The sequence below is a fragment of the Salvelinus fontinalis genome, chromosome 1, assembly GCF_029448725.1.
Source record: "Salvelinus fontinalis isolate EN_2023a chromosome 1, ASM2944872v1, whole genome shotgun sequence".
Taxonomy (NCBI): domain Eukaryota; kingdom Metazoa; phylum Chordata; class Actinopteri; order Salmoniformes; family Salmonidae; genus Salvelinus; species Salvelinus fontinalis.
In genome coordinates, this window is record NC_074665.1 from 10,787,592 (window position 1) to 10,801,729 (window position 14,138).

Consider the following 14,138-nt stretch of genomic DNA (forward strand, 5'->3'; position numbering starts at 1 on the left):
TGTCCATCTTCACCCCCATCTCTAATCCTCAAAAACAGGAAAAGAGTAGCAAAGAAGCCTCATACATTACGTAGGTAGTAGTGCAAAGGCTGTATACAGTATGTATTAATGTATATTTAACTGAACCTCTCCTAAGTAATGAGTTTCAACGAACCATGAGGAAATGCAGTCCATTACATTCTGAAGACAAGAAAATATGTGCAACTATATTGTATGTACAGAATTAACATCATTTTTTTTTTGCCAGATGCATTTGAATTACATTTTTCTTTTAGTTAAAACAGAGATCAATCAAGCTAAATAGATACAGTATATAAACGAATGATTTTTTATTATATTATATGTATTTTTTTAACCTTTAACAATATACTCTTTCTACAGACATGGAAGAAAGGCTCTTAGCATGACAACTTGAAGCGTAGCAAATGTATTTCTTAAAGCTTCACTTCACGTAAGACTGCTCCCCATTATTATAGATAACTGTTCCTCTAGAAGTCTTGTACACGTTTTAAAACGTTAAACCTACAGCTAATATAGCTTTGCTCCAGTGGTTGTCTCTGGTAGATATTTTTCAACTTTAAACCTACAGCTAATATAGCTTTGCTCCAGTGGTTGTCTCTGGTAGATCTTGTGCTTTTCCCCTGTGGTTGTTTTTTTCGTCGGAGGACTTACTCCTCTTCTTCATCACCTCTTCAGAGTCTCCACAGAGTCCTTCATCGCTGGCGGCCTGGAGGCTGTCGAAGGTCCCCTGTCTCTCCCCATTGGTCCTCAGGGTCTTCTCCTGCCTTCTCCTCCTCTTACACTGCTCTGTACAGCGGTCCAGGCAGCTGAACTTACATCTAGTGTCGGTGGTGCAGGCGTACATCCCCACGGGCACCGCCAGCACCATGGCGCACACAATCACGATAATATGGATGAGCTTCTCCCGTTGTTCCAGCTGACTGATGTCACTTCCTGTTACAAACACGATGCACTGGCCGGCGCGGGGCATCTGGTTCTTCAGCGTTACACACACCTCGTATTTAGTAACCGGTAGGAGGTCGTTGACCGAATAGGTGTTGATGCCCGGCCCGATATATGTCAACTCCTTTTTGTCAGAGTGGTATTTCCCCAAGTGGATGGTGAACCAGGTCTCTGCCGGGTTGTCTGTCGCAGCGTACCACTCCAGAGTGATGCCGTAGACCGTCTGCTTGGAGATGCGGATGTCGATGTAGACGTTCTCGTCGGCTGAGGCCAGGGGGTACGGGGGTAGAGACATGGCGGCACCGCCGGAGGAGGAGGCGTTGAAGGACTTGATGTTGACCAGGACACTGACGGAGGAGTTGCCTATGAAGTTGTTGGCGAAGCAGGTGTAGACGCCTCTGTCCGCCAGGTGCAGGGATGGGATGACCAGCTGAGATCTGATGGTCTCATCATCCACACGGGTCTCTGAGACTGGAGAGAAAGGAGAATTATGTTACAACTTAATCAACAAGGGTGGATAAAAATCAACAATGTATAATTTGTAGTACTGTTTATGTAATTTGTTATATTAGGCATTATTGTTGAGTTTGCCTACAAGAAAGGCAGTGTCATACACTGATTCAAGCAATCTATAAACACCAATAGCCTACCAAACACTATTTTAATCTATAAACACCAATAGCCTACCAAACACTATTTTAATCTATAAACACCAATAGCCTACCAAACACTATTTTAATCTATAAACACCAATAGTCAAATTAATGTATGAAATACACATGCTTTAGCCTACTTGTCTTGAATCCTGGCATCAAAGTGGTGCAATACAATAAACTATGAGTGACGGACATATGCTATTAGTCACTGGTAAATACCCTACCGCAGCAAAGTCATAGCAATCTAATAGATGATAGCTTAGAAGTTGCAATTAAATAAAAACCTTACCAGTAAATCCCCGTATAATCTTCAGGCTGTACGACCAGTGTATGGCGGGGTCAGGCCTGGCTTTGACTAAGCACTGGAGTGTTACATTGTCCCCCAGCGACACCGTCATGTTGGTTTCTGACGCTGAGGCCTCGGGCTTCATACATGTTTTCAAACCGACTTCGTGGAAGAACTTTCCCGCCCTGGAACTGGGGCCTGTGCACATTAGGTACGAGTTCATCAGAATTAGAGGTGGACTAACACTTTTGATAAACTCAACGAAACCTTTGAGGCGGCAGTCACACAGCCAAGGGTTGTCGTGCAGCGCTAAAACAACGTTGGCTTCTCCACTGCTGGCCTCTTTACCTCCTTTTCTCTCCCGAGTGTTGAGGAGAGGCCAGTTGAGGAAGACATCCCTGGATATGACAGTAAGCTGATTGAAGGATAAGTCTAAATAGGTCAGGCCTGGAAGTTGTCTCAGGGCAGATTCTGGAAGCACGTCTAGTCGGTTATGTTTCAGGTCCAAAATCTTCAGGTTCGGCGTATCCTGGAACGCTGTCCATGGGACTGAACGCAGCTTGTTGCCCTGTAGCCGTAGTTCTGTTAGATTCGTCAGCCCCTCCAGACTCTTGATGTTCATTAGGGTGATGTCGTTGAAATTCAACCATAGAGACACCAAGGCACTAACTTTAGAGAAGGAGCCGCGGGGTAATTCGGTCAGATGAGAATTCTCTATTCGAATTTTACTGAAATCATTTGGAACATTGTCTGGGATTCGTCCCATAGCTGTTTCCATGCAAAGTAGGGATCTAAAATTAAACAATAACATGTTGGGTTATGTAAGTACAGTTAGAGTTGTAATTGAATGTGTAAATACATTTTTAAAAACTAGGTTATTTATGTTCTCTTAAAGTAACTTATCTCTCCACATTGTCCATTGTTAAAACCAGTTCTGAAAAACACCATTGAGTTTATCAATAGGCTAAACTCGATCAGTCAATCGGTCTACTGCATAACACAGTAAAGAAACTCGGTACAAAACTAGTTAGCCTACAAAATAATTGACAACAAACAATTTACCTTCCCAAGTTGTCATTTGTGCAAGAGCAGCCGGGTAAACAAGATGTCGATCCAAGAGTAACTTGACAGAATAGCAAAGCTAAAGCTAAAACTGAATAAAAGGTGGCGGCCATATTCCTCTAACAGAAACGCATGTGAAGCATTTGAGCAGGGCATCTCCACGGGGACTGACGGTACAGGTTAAGCTATTACTTTTAATCTTCCTTGTGACGCAATTTCTTAAGACCCCAAAGGACATGATAAACACACCGGAGGTTTGTATTTTTAGCAATGAGCCTCATTGACTGACTGTCTATATGTGCTGCTACTAAACATGTGTTCATTAATCCCTATGATGAATGGAAAGGTTTTCAGGAATAATGCAAATTGATATTGAATATGTACCGACAGTGACCTGACCCCCCCAAAAAATATATAAATAGATGATCAGGGAGCATAATACGCAATCTATAGATTAGCCCTGCTACAAACCAGCTGAGAAAATGGCACCATATACCCAACGCCTATTATTTGTATACTGCATGAAACAAAGGATCAGGAAAAAAATAATAGCTCGCAATGCCTTATTAATTGAGGAACGTTGGAAGAGGTCTTCAGACATACCATAGTCTGAAGATGATAGTGTCCAAAGTAAAGGACTACAGGGACCATGACAAGGAAACAAGTTGTACACCAAACAAACAGTGGTGTAAGGTACTTAAGTAAAAAATACTGGAAAGTACAACTTAAGTCGTTTTTGGGGGTATCTGTACTCTACTATTTATATGTTTTGCCAGCTTTTACTTTTACTGCACTACATTCCTAAGGAAAATTTTGTGCTTTTTACTCGATACATTTTGAATGCTTAGCAGGACAGGAAAATGGTCTAATTCACACACTTATCAAGAGAACATCGCTGGTCATCCTTACTGCCTCTGATCTGGCGGACTCACTAAACACATACTTCGCATGTAAATGATGTCTGAGTGTTGGAGTGTGCCCCTGGCTATCTGTAAATAAAATGGCGCCATCTGGTTAGCTTAATTTAAGGAATTTTAAATAATTAATACTTGTACTTTTAGTTTTGATACTTAAGTATATTTAAAACCGAATACTTTTAGACTTTTACTCAAGTAGTATTTTACTAGGTCACTTTTACTTGAGTGAAAGGTATCTATACTTTTACTCAAGTATGAAAATTGGGTACTTCTTCCAACACTGCAAAGAAAACATATCACGTGGCACTATCCATGGTGCTGATCGCAACCAATTATTTATATAACACATTAGATGACTGACAGGGGGCGCTGTTTTGAAGCCACCGAGCTTAAACAGACGGATTTTGATGTGTATTTTTATATTATGCTAATTAGATGTCCGTGCTAGACATTGACTCTAGGGGGTTAAAGTATAGTTTTTAAGAGAGTACCAATATCACTGTCCCCACTACAACAAAAATGTATTAAATACATTTTCTCCCGAGTGGCGCAGCGGTCTAAGGCACTGCATCTCAGTGCAAGAGGCGTCACTGCAGACACCCTGGTTTGAAACAAGGTTGCATCACATCCGGCTGTGATTGGGAGTCCCATAGGGCGGGGCACAATTGGCCCAGCGTTGTCCGGGTTTTGCTGGGGTAGCTGTCATTGTAAATAAGAATTTGTTCTTAACTGACTTGCCTTGTTAAATAAAGGTTAAATAAATAAAAAATATTTTAAAAAACATTGTCCTTTAAATACTGAAGAATTCTATTAATTCCTACGGATGGTTGAGCCTTCTGAGGAGCACCAATATGGCTGACCGGGGGCTTCAAAGCCTCTCATTGGCTAATACCAGAGTATGTGAGTGGAGCTAGAAAGGAGCGAGGAGTGGAGCGTGCCCAATTTGACTGGAGCGTGGAGCGCTGGCCTTCTCGCCCGCTCCAATAGCGCTCCCTTCAAGAGCTCACGGTATGCCCGGACCAGCATGCATTTGTAGTCTACTTGTGTGCTGCTATAGCCCCTTGCTTTTGCTACTGTCAGGGAGTTTGCTAAATATTTGAATTGCCTAAAGAAAATAAATGTATCTTGGGAGAAAAATGCTGTTACAGAGCAGGTAAGGATTTAAGAGGACACAAACATTTATATAAAAGTATTTATTCTGTCATACATTTAGACATACACATCAGATCATAGATACATATTACAAAATATATAGTATGTTAGCTTTGATTGGACAGTAAAGCTGGCACATTAACATCATATGGTAAATACAAAGAAAAGTATAAAATATCACTAGAGATGAGTTCTGCTTCAACAATACTTTACAAATACTTTATTTTGTTAAATAACAACTGTGCCAGAGGTCAGATTCATCTCAGATTAACTCTGTCGTTACTCTTTCTCCTTGCAAAACTTCATTAAGAAGATGGGTTTAATGTATTCTAGTAGAAAGGGCCATTTAGAGTTCCTTATTCCAGGAATCTTCCACACAGAATTTCTGTAAAACCTGGGAATTTTGGAAAAGTTAAATACTGCCCTTAAAAGTGTATTACAAATACAAAATGTTTCTTTGCAGATCAGAAATAATTTCAAGAAAAAATATATATATACAACAAAACTTTTTTTTTTTATGACAGTTCAACAGGTCAAGGGTTGCCTGTATTCCCATAATCACAGTTATGTCAACACTTATTTATCTAACTCACATATTCACCACACATGTTTTTTTCCAAAGGCAAGAGTGTCAATGCAACTAGCCTTTTGTTTCTGTTCATGCTACTGTCAACTACTGGCTGAAATCATACAAAACCTTAAGAACAAATATTTAAGTTCCGCATGGAAAGGACAGACTTTCTCTGTCCTCTAAAGGCTTGAGGCCATCATTTAGTATCAACAAAAGTACTCGTTAGGCGGTCCCTCAGTCCTACAAATGGCCTCGGAGTCCACACTGGACCTAGCAGAGAGCAGTCTGTTGGACTCGTCTGGCTGTTGCTTGGCAAGGAACTCCCCCTCCATCCCCCTAGGCTTCTGTCCCGGGGAGAGGGTCTCGAATGTCACATATGATTCTTGGATATCTTTGGATTTCCTCCCCAGTAGCTTTTTACAGCGCTTCTTGAGCGCCCCGCAGCAGACGATCAGTGTCAGGGGGACAGCGATCACGCAGGCCACGGTGATCACCACCACGTTAATGAGCTTCTGGGTGCCGCTTGCGCTGGCCGCCTCGTCCGTTGAAAAGATTACACACTGCTCTTTTTTAGGGATCAGGCCTTTGACGCAGACGCAGGCGATGTACTTTGTCCTTGGCACAAGGCCCTCAATAGTGATACGGTTCTTTCCCGCAGCAACGTTGATCCTCCGCATGTCCCTCTCGCCGAACACGGCGTACAGGACGCTGAACTCGGTGGTGTTCTTGGCCGCCGGGGCCCGCCAGTTCAGGGAGACGGTGTGGTCTGTGTCGCCGATTATCTTCACCGAACGCACCACCCGTTTCTCCGGCGGTGCCGGCGCCTGTAAAGAAGAGGCGTTTGCTGCCAGGTTGCTAAGGACCTCCACCTTCTCCACTTCCTGCATCGCCGTCTCCGTGATGGGAGGACCGGGCATCTGTCCGTCAGCCACGCTGTTTGAGATATCGTAGCTCTCGATATCATACTTTCCTGTAAAACCGCCCGGTCCTATTGGTTCAATGATGGGTGTGGTTGGTGGAGGTATGTATTTTGCAACAAGTTTATCCTGGTAGGCAGCTTTCCCAAACCCACCGGTTTTCCGTACCCTTTGTTTTCTAGTTTTGGAGCTGCCACCTTGTTCCTCATGTTTAAAGGAGTCTGTGATAACTAGGGAGATGATGGCATCTGCAGTACCCACGAAGTTGGTCGCTTTGCAGATGTATTTCCCAGAGTCCCTGTAAGAGACGGCACGCACACTCAGGATTGACCAAATGATTCCCTCCTTTGAAACTTCCTCCTGAACTATCAAAGAAATACGAAGAAAAAGGGGTTAGATTGATTAGTGAAAAGAAATCAGGCCATCCATCTGTAATCTAAATCAGTCCATACATCTGTAATCTAAGAAGTCAGTCCATCCATCTGTAATCTAAGAAGTCAGTCCATCCATCTGTAATCTAAGAAATCAGTCCATCCATCTGTAATCTAAGAAATCAGGCCATCCATCTGTAATCTAAGAAATCAGTTCATCCATTTGTAATCTAAGGAATCAGTTCATCCATCTGTAATCTAAGAAATCAGTCCATCCATTTGTAATCCAATCTATTTCAGACTGTACAGTGCCAAAAACAGATTTCCTAAGTACGTACTTATTTTAGGCAATAGGCAGACATGTATGCCCTGGTCCCAGATCTGCTTGTGCTGTCTTGCCAACTACGCCAAACATGACCATAAGAGTTTCCAAGACAGCACAAACAGATCTGGGACTAGGCTAAGACCTGCCATGACTGGAGCAGGTTTAGCCAAACTAACTGTTTTGTGTTACCCTTCATCCATTTTTTACGTATGTACTGTAGCTACTGCTTGTTCTTGGCTGTATATCTATTTGTTACACATTAAATAAATTCAATCAATAAATCAATGGAACTCACCAGTGCCGTTCATCTGTTTACCGTCTGCCCGGGTCCAGGACAGCTCTGGTGCTGGGACTCCGATGGTCCCACAGCGCAGCAGGACGTTGTTCCCCAGGGAACTCCTGACCCGGGCCACAGCCGTGTGGACACGGGGCTCCTGGCACTTCTGGAGCGCCGTCTCGCTGAACAGCACCCCCGACAGGCTCTCAGGGTCCGCGCAGCGCAGCCTGGTGTCGATCAGAATCACGGATGACGATGGAGACTTCTGGAACTGGACCACGTCATAGAGCCGGCAGTCGCACAGCCACGGGTTGTCATGGAGACCTACATCAATGAAGAAAATAAACATTTCCCCAGGATATAAACATTATTGTTTGTTTAGCAGATGCTCTTATCCAGAGCGACTTAAGAGTCAGTACATTCAACTAAAGTAGGTAAAGTAACAACAATGGTAGCTATACAAAAGGTAAAATAAAACAACATCTCTTTTAGCATGGCAATAGATAAGATAGATGTGCTTTTTGATCTTAAAGTTTTTGCTCTGTCTGAACTATGACCATGTGTTATGTGTATACAATGGCAGTTTAGCAAAAAAGGTGATTGAAAGTAGAAGTAATCATGCTAGTTTGAAGTGAGACTAGTGAATGTAGTCACAATTAACACTGCAGTATGGCTACCTTTACAATAATTAGAGTAATCCTTATACTACTCCCAAATGCTAATGCTGTCTCCTCCAACTGTCCATGTAATGCTATGTAACACACCACAGGTACTCATGAAATGCATGTTGGGATAGAACCACCTTGACAAGCAATGTTGTAGATAGCATCGTTTTTAAAAACCTTTTCCTGTGTATCAATTTCATGTCATTTAAGGCTTCTATTTCATCCTGGCTTGCAAACCAAATGGGATTCCTTTGAGGTAAATAAAGATAGCTTTAATTGGAATTTATTGATTAATTAATTGCTTAATTGGTTGTTTAGATCCTTACCTAGAATATATTTGGAACTTTCCCCATCTCCTTGAGATGCTTTCACAGATAACCACGTAAAGAGAACCTCAGGAGGAACCGTGGCTAGGCTGTTGCTAGATAAGTCCAGGTAGGTCAGGTTCTTGATATAAATGGTCGCCTCGGCCGGGATCGACGATATCTTATTATTATGCAGGTCCAGTAGCCTCAGATCGGGCATATCAGTGAGAGATTCCCAGGGGAACGAGGTGAGAGCGTTCCCTTCCAGTCTCAGCTCATCCAGACTTCTCAGGCCACGGAAGCTGTCTACATTCAAAGAGTTCAGAGAATTGAAAGACATCCAGAGAAATTCCAGACTGTTGAGATAGTGAAAAGTTTCGCTGGAGATCCTTGTGATGGCAGTCTTCTCGATCCGCAGTTTTGAGGTGTCTGCAGGAAAGTTGGGTGGGACCAGAGTGATCTCTGGGTCATTGCAAAGGACACTCCTAGATAGATGGAAAGAAAGGTAAACCCAGGTTAGTGAATGTCACTGTATAACCTATTGTAACAGGTTTATTTAGATAATTCAACTGAATTACAAGGTTGACTAAATTAACCATGGCCTTGTATGTGTTCATGACATAGGATAGCTTGACAATTAATGCATGAAAATAAAATAAAAATCACACTAAATATTTAATATGCTCTGTTTTTAATCGTTCGTTTTTTCGCTTTTTTTATTCCTCTGTGTCTAAGCGTGGTGAATACACCAGGCCCGGTGGTTAGAGTGTTGGGTCAGTAACCGAAAGGTTGCTGGATCGAATCCCTTTGCTGACAAGGTAAAAATCTGTCATTCTGTCCCAGAACAAGGCATTTAACCCACTGTTCATAGGCCGTCATTGTAAATAAGAATTTGTTCTTAACTGATTTGCCTAGTTAAAATAAAAAATGAAAGGGGATTAAAGCAGCGCAAAGTAATCCTCAGACCTATTTAAACAAAAAAAGAGGAAGAGAAGCTGATTTTACCTGTATATTCCGCCCCAGTACCACGCAACAGAAAAAAATCATATTGAAGTTGTTGACATTAAGATTTTAATGAGTCGTAATATTTGCATTGGTTTTACCTTGCTTTGGATCCGTCCGATAGAGTGTGAAAGAAACAGCTACATTGAAACGGACACGTGCTGCATACACACCGTCCGAGGCAAAGTAATGCCAAGCAGAAACACAGACTAAAACCTTGAAACATTTTCTCTCCGAAAATTCACTATCAAATATACTATCAAACTAAACTAGAAGATAGTTTGATTTAAAAAAAATTAAGTACTGTTTATTTTGTTTTCTTTCCGAGCCTGCGATGCATCATGTGTGTGTCCTGCTATCTCAGTATCCCATATTGGTCTGAACGTCGTTCCCGAAGCCTGAGATAAAAAAGAACGGAGGGATTAGTTGAAACGAATTGGGTTATTTTCATTTACGCGATTATTGCCTCCTGTCAGTTGATAAACGAGCGGTGTAGTTTTGCTTATTTTTATATGCAGAGTAAAACACTTCCCTATAGTTGGGGTTTATTATAGAGATGGGAGTGGACCATTAGTTTTGGTGGTTCATTTACTTTTATAGAAGCACTGTATGTCTTTTCTTGAATGTGACAATGTAAGTTAAGTGCAAAAGGAAGCTATTATTTTTTCAAACATTATTATTACCATAGTTTGTCATTAAAAGGTTGCATTTCATGATTTTGACATAGAACTCATTATTTCTTAAATTTTTCAAACTTTGTGCACTATTTTCAGGCTAAATATCTATTAACAAAGTCACACCGATGAAAGATATCCACCAGTATTATCAAAACCCATACCAGTACCCTCCTTTCCCCCAATGCACTGTGGGGTACAGTGTTCTAGACCCCAGTGGGACCCTACATAACATGGAACGCACCACTAGATGGCAGCTAAGAGTAATAGAAAACAATCCATCCATTTGATTTGTAAACTTTCTTAACCTTTATATTTTGGTGAGTCAGAGTCAGGGTTCTAGAGTCAGAGTCAGGGTTCTAGAGTCAGAGTCATGGTTCTAGAGTCAGAGTAAGAGTTCTAGAGTCAAAGTCAGGGTTCTAGAGCCAGAGTCCGGATTCTAGAGTCAGAGTAAGGGTTCTAAACAAGGGCTTCTGACGGTTTCAACATTCTATGACTTTGCTTCTTCATCCACTTAATGTTTATAGCCCCTTGTTCCTGTAGGTCTGGACATCTATTAGTCTGCAAAACTACTGATCTCTCCTCATGACACACTTTCCATCTGTGAGAGTGGTTTACTGTGAGTACACAGTCTGTCCCCGGTCTCTATGCAGACACTGATGTAACACGCATCCCGAAATGGCACCCTATCCCCTATATAGTGCACTACTTTTGACCAGGGCCCATAGGGGAGTAATGCACTATATAGGGAATAGGGTGCCATTTGGGACCGGCCCATAAACAGCCAGGTGCAGACAAAAGCTTTAAAGATTTCAAGCGAATTTGCGACCAGGAGGCAAATCCCAGCCCCCAAACAACTATGTGTCTTTAATCCAGTCATCTATCTATGGCCCTTATTAATACATCTTAAACCCACTTTCATTCTGGAGGGGTTTTCTAGCACATGAAATAAACCTCCTCCACTTACATGTATTATCTGGGCTCTAAGTTTTGTGTGTGTGTGTGTGTGTGTCCTAAGTAATGTGAATGAGTATTTATAAAGAGGGCTGCCTTCTGCTTTAGTAATAAACTACAGTCTAGGGGCTGACAGATCGAGGAATGAGTTGAGTTTTGAAATGTTAAACAATTGTGTGTTATTCAATGTCTAAAGTCCAAACTAAGGCAGCTGGACTTACATCAACAGTGCAATCTTTGTTTTATTGCTACATCAACAGATTATGACGGTAGGTGAAATGAACTATGTCCCAATAGGCAACACAGGCCCACTACACTAGCGGTATAATTTATTAAAATACATATCGGAATCTGTGGGTGTGGTTTCCCATGCCATAAAAGGTGTGGTCTTTGATTACAATGTAATATTACTCCTCGCTGGTCGCTGGTCGCTGGTCAAGAGTAGTGAACTACCGGTCCTGGTCGCTGGTCAAGAGTAGTGAACTACCGGTCCTGGTCGCTGGTCAAGAGTAGTGAACTACCGGTCCTGGTCGCTGGTCAAGAGTAGTGAACTACCGGTCCTGGTCGCTGGTCAAGAGTAGTGAACTACCGGTCCTGGTCGCTGGTCAAGAGTAGTGAACTACCGGTCCTGGTCGCTGGTCAAGAGTAGTGAACTACCGGTCCTGGTTGCTGGTCAAGAGTAGTGAACTACCGGTCCTGGTCGCTGGTCAAGAGTAGTGAACTACCGGTCCTGGTCGCTGGTCAAGAGTAGTGAACTACCGGTCCTGGTCGCTGGTCAAGAGTAGTGAACTACCGGTCCTGGTCGCTGGTCAAGAGTAGTGAACTACCGGTCCTGGTCGCTGGTCAAGAGTAGTGAACTACCGGTCCTGGTCGCTGGTCAAGAGTAGTGCAGTAAATAGGGAACAGGGTGCCATTTGGGACTCTCTGAGTGACACCAGCTCTATTGTTTAAGTCTTTACTGTTGTTACAGTACATTATGATAAGACCCCCTAGGACCATCTCTAGGCTATCCACGACTTTGGCATCTATGGATGAAGGATGCACATGGGACCACCTCTAGGCTATCCAAGACTTTGGCATCTATGGATGAAGGATGAACCTGGGACCATCTCTAGGCTATCCAAGGCTTTGGGATCTATGGATGAAGGATGAAACTGAGCTAATGTATCACATACCAACTCAAAGAGCCTAGTCATAATGCCATCTAATGCTTTGACCCATATATATATATATATATATATTGACTTTGTAAATTGTAAAATTACAAAGAGATATCAGCTGATATCCGTTTTCTCCATCTAGATGTACTGTACTTGGCACTAACACTGAAGTAGACAATTCAGTTATACTATAGTGTATCGCTACAGGAGGCTTGATCTGTTCCCGGTGACATGTATAAATTAAACTGGCTGCTTTCTTTTTGATTTGTCATGGTCTGGAGCTCCCTGTATGACAATATGGTGTTGACTGTGATTTGTCATGGTCTGGAGCTCCCTGTATGACAATATGGTGTTGACTGTGATTTGTCATGGTCGGGAGCTCCCTGTATGACAATATGGTGTTGACTGTGATTTGTCATGGTCGGGAGCTCCCTGTATGACAATATGGTGTTGACTGTGATTTGTCATGGTCGGGAGCTCCCTGTATGACAATATGGTGTTGACTGTGATTTGTCATGGTCTGGAGCTCCCTGTATGACAATATGGTGTTGACTGGGATTTGTCATGGTCTGGAGCTCCCTGTATGACAATATGGTGTTGACTGTGATTTGTCATGGTCTGGAGCTCCCTGTATGACAATATGGTGTTGACTGTGATTTGTCATGGTCTGGAGCTCCCTGTATGACAATATGGTGTTGACTGTGATTTGTCATGGTCTGGAGCTCCCTGTATGACAATATGGTGTTGACTGTGATTTGTCATGGTCTGGAGCTCCCTGTATGACAATATGGTGTTGACTGTGATTTGTCATGGTCTGGAGCTCCCTGTATGACAATATGGTGTTGACTGTGATTTGTCATGTTCTGGAGCTCCCTGTATGACAATATGGTGTTGACTGTGATTTGTCATGGTCGGGAGCTCCCTGTATGACAATATGGTGTTGACTGTGATTTGTCATGGTCTGGAGCTCCCTGTATGACAATATGGTGTTGACTGTGATTTGTCATGGTCGGGAGCTCCCTGTATGACAATATGGTGTTGACTGTGATTTGTCATGGTCTGGAGCTCCCTGTATGACAATATGGTGTTGACTGTGATTTGTCATGGTCTGGAGCTCCCTGTATGACAATATGGTGTTGACTGTGATTTGTCATGGTCTGGAGCTCCCTGTATGACAATATGGTGTTGACTGTGATTTGTCATGGTCTGGAGCTCCCTGTATGACAATATGGTGTTGACTGTGATTTGTCATGGTCTGGAGCTCCCTGTATGACAATATGGTGTTGACTGTGATTTGTCATGGTCTGGAGCTCCCTGTATGACAATATGGTGTTGACTGTGATTTGTCATGGTCTGGAGCTCCCTGTATGACAATATGGTGTTGACTGTGATTTGTCATGGTCGGGAGCTCCCTGTATGACAATATGGTGTTGACTGTGATTTGTCATGGTCTGGAGCTCCCTGTATGACAATATGGTGTTGACTGTGATTTGTCATGGTCTGGAGCTCCCTGTATGACAATATGGTGTTGACTGTGATTTGTCATGGTCGGGAGCTCCCTGTATGACAATATGGTGTTGACTGTGATTTGTCATGGTCTGGAGCTCCCTGTATGACAATATGGTGTTGACTGTGATTTGTCATGGTCGGGAGCTCCCTGTATGACAATATGGTGTTGACTGTGATTTGTCATGGTCTGGAGCTCCCTGTATGACAATATGGTGTTGACTGTGATTTGTCATGGTCTGGAGCTCCCTGTATGACGATATGGTGTTGACTGTGATTTGTCATGGTCTGGAGCTCCCTGTATGACAATATGGTGTTGACTGTGATTGCTGTGTCTGTTCTGATTCTTGGTGTTCATTTTTTGTGTTGTGTATA

General features: G+C 42.6%; 2 protein-coding genes across 2 annotated transcripts; both read right to left on the reverse strand.

The window, feature by feature from the left end:
* Positions 1 to 453: 453 nt before the first annotated feature.
* Positions 454 to 3,080, reverse strand: lrit2 (leucine-rich repeat, immunoglobulin-like and transmembrane domains 2). Its single transcript, XM_055914972.1, has 3 exons — positions 2,968 to 3,080; positions 1,909 to 2,696; positions 454 to 1,434 (listed from the first exon to the last, which is right to left on the reverse strand). Exons 1-3 carry the CDS (start codon positions 3,078 to 3,080, stop codon positions 590 to 592), a joined length of 1,746 nt encoding a protein of 581 aa, XP_055770947.1. The 3' UTR covers positions 454 to 589.
* Positions 3,081 to 5,062: 1,982 nt separating this feature from the next.
* Positions 5,063 to 9,983, reverse strand: LOC129815027 (leucine-rich repeat, immunoglobulin-like domain and transmembrane domain-containing protein 1). Its single transcript, XM_055868348.1, has 4 exons — positions 9,571 to 9,983; positions 8,489 to 8,952; positions 7,516 to 7,821; positions 5,063 to 6,889 (listed from the first exon to the last, which is right to left on the reverse strand). Exons 1-4 carry the CDS (start codon positions 9,693 to 9,695, stop codon positions 5,814 to 5,816), a joined length of 1,971 nt encoding a protein of 656 aa, XP_055724323.1. The 5' UTR covers positions 9,696 to 9,983; the 3' UTR covers positions 5,063 to 5,813.
* Between the last annotated feature and the right edge of the window lie 4,155 nt (positions 9,984 to 14,138).

Bases quoted from the DNA above. Each gene is read 5' to 3' on its own strand.
- lrit2 (XM_055914972.1), bottom strand. From the start codon at position 3,080: ATGGCCGCCACCTTTTATTCAGTTTTAGCTTTAGCTTTGCTATTCTGT. The intron at 2,697-2,967 runs GTAAATTGTTTG...GTTTAATTTTAG, and splicing joins ACAAATGACAACTTGGGAAG to ATCCCTACTTTGCATGGAAA. The intron at 1,435-1,908 runs GTAAGGTTTTTA...CTTTCTCTCCAG, and splicing joins GATTATACGGGGATTTACTG to TCTCAGAGACCCGTGTGGAT.
- LOC129815027 (XM_055868348.1), bottom strand. From the start codon at position 9,695: ATGTTTCAAGGTTTTAGTCTGTGTTTCTGCTTGGCATTACTTTGCCTC. The intron at 8,953-9,570 runs GTAAAACCAATG...CCATCTATCTAG, and splicing joins TCGGACGGATCCAAAGCAAG to GAGTGTCCTTTGCAATGACC. The intron at 6,890-7,515 runs GTGAGTTCCATT...TTTCTTTGATAG, and splicing joins TAAACAGATGAACGGCACTG to TTCAGGAGGAAGTTTCAAAG.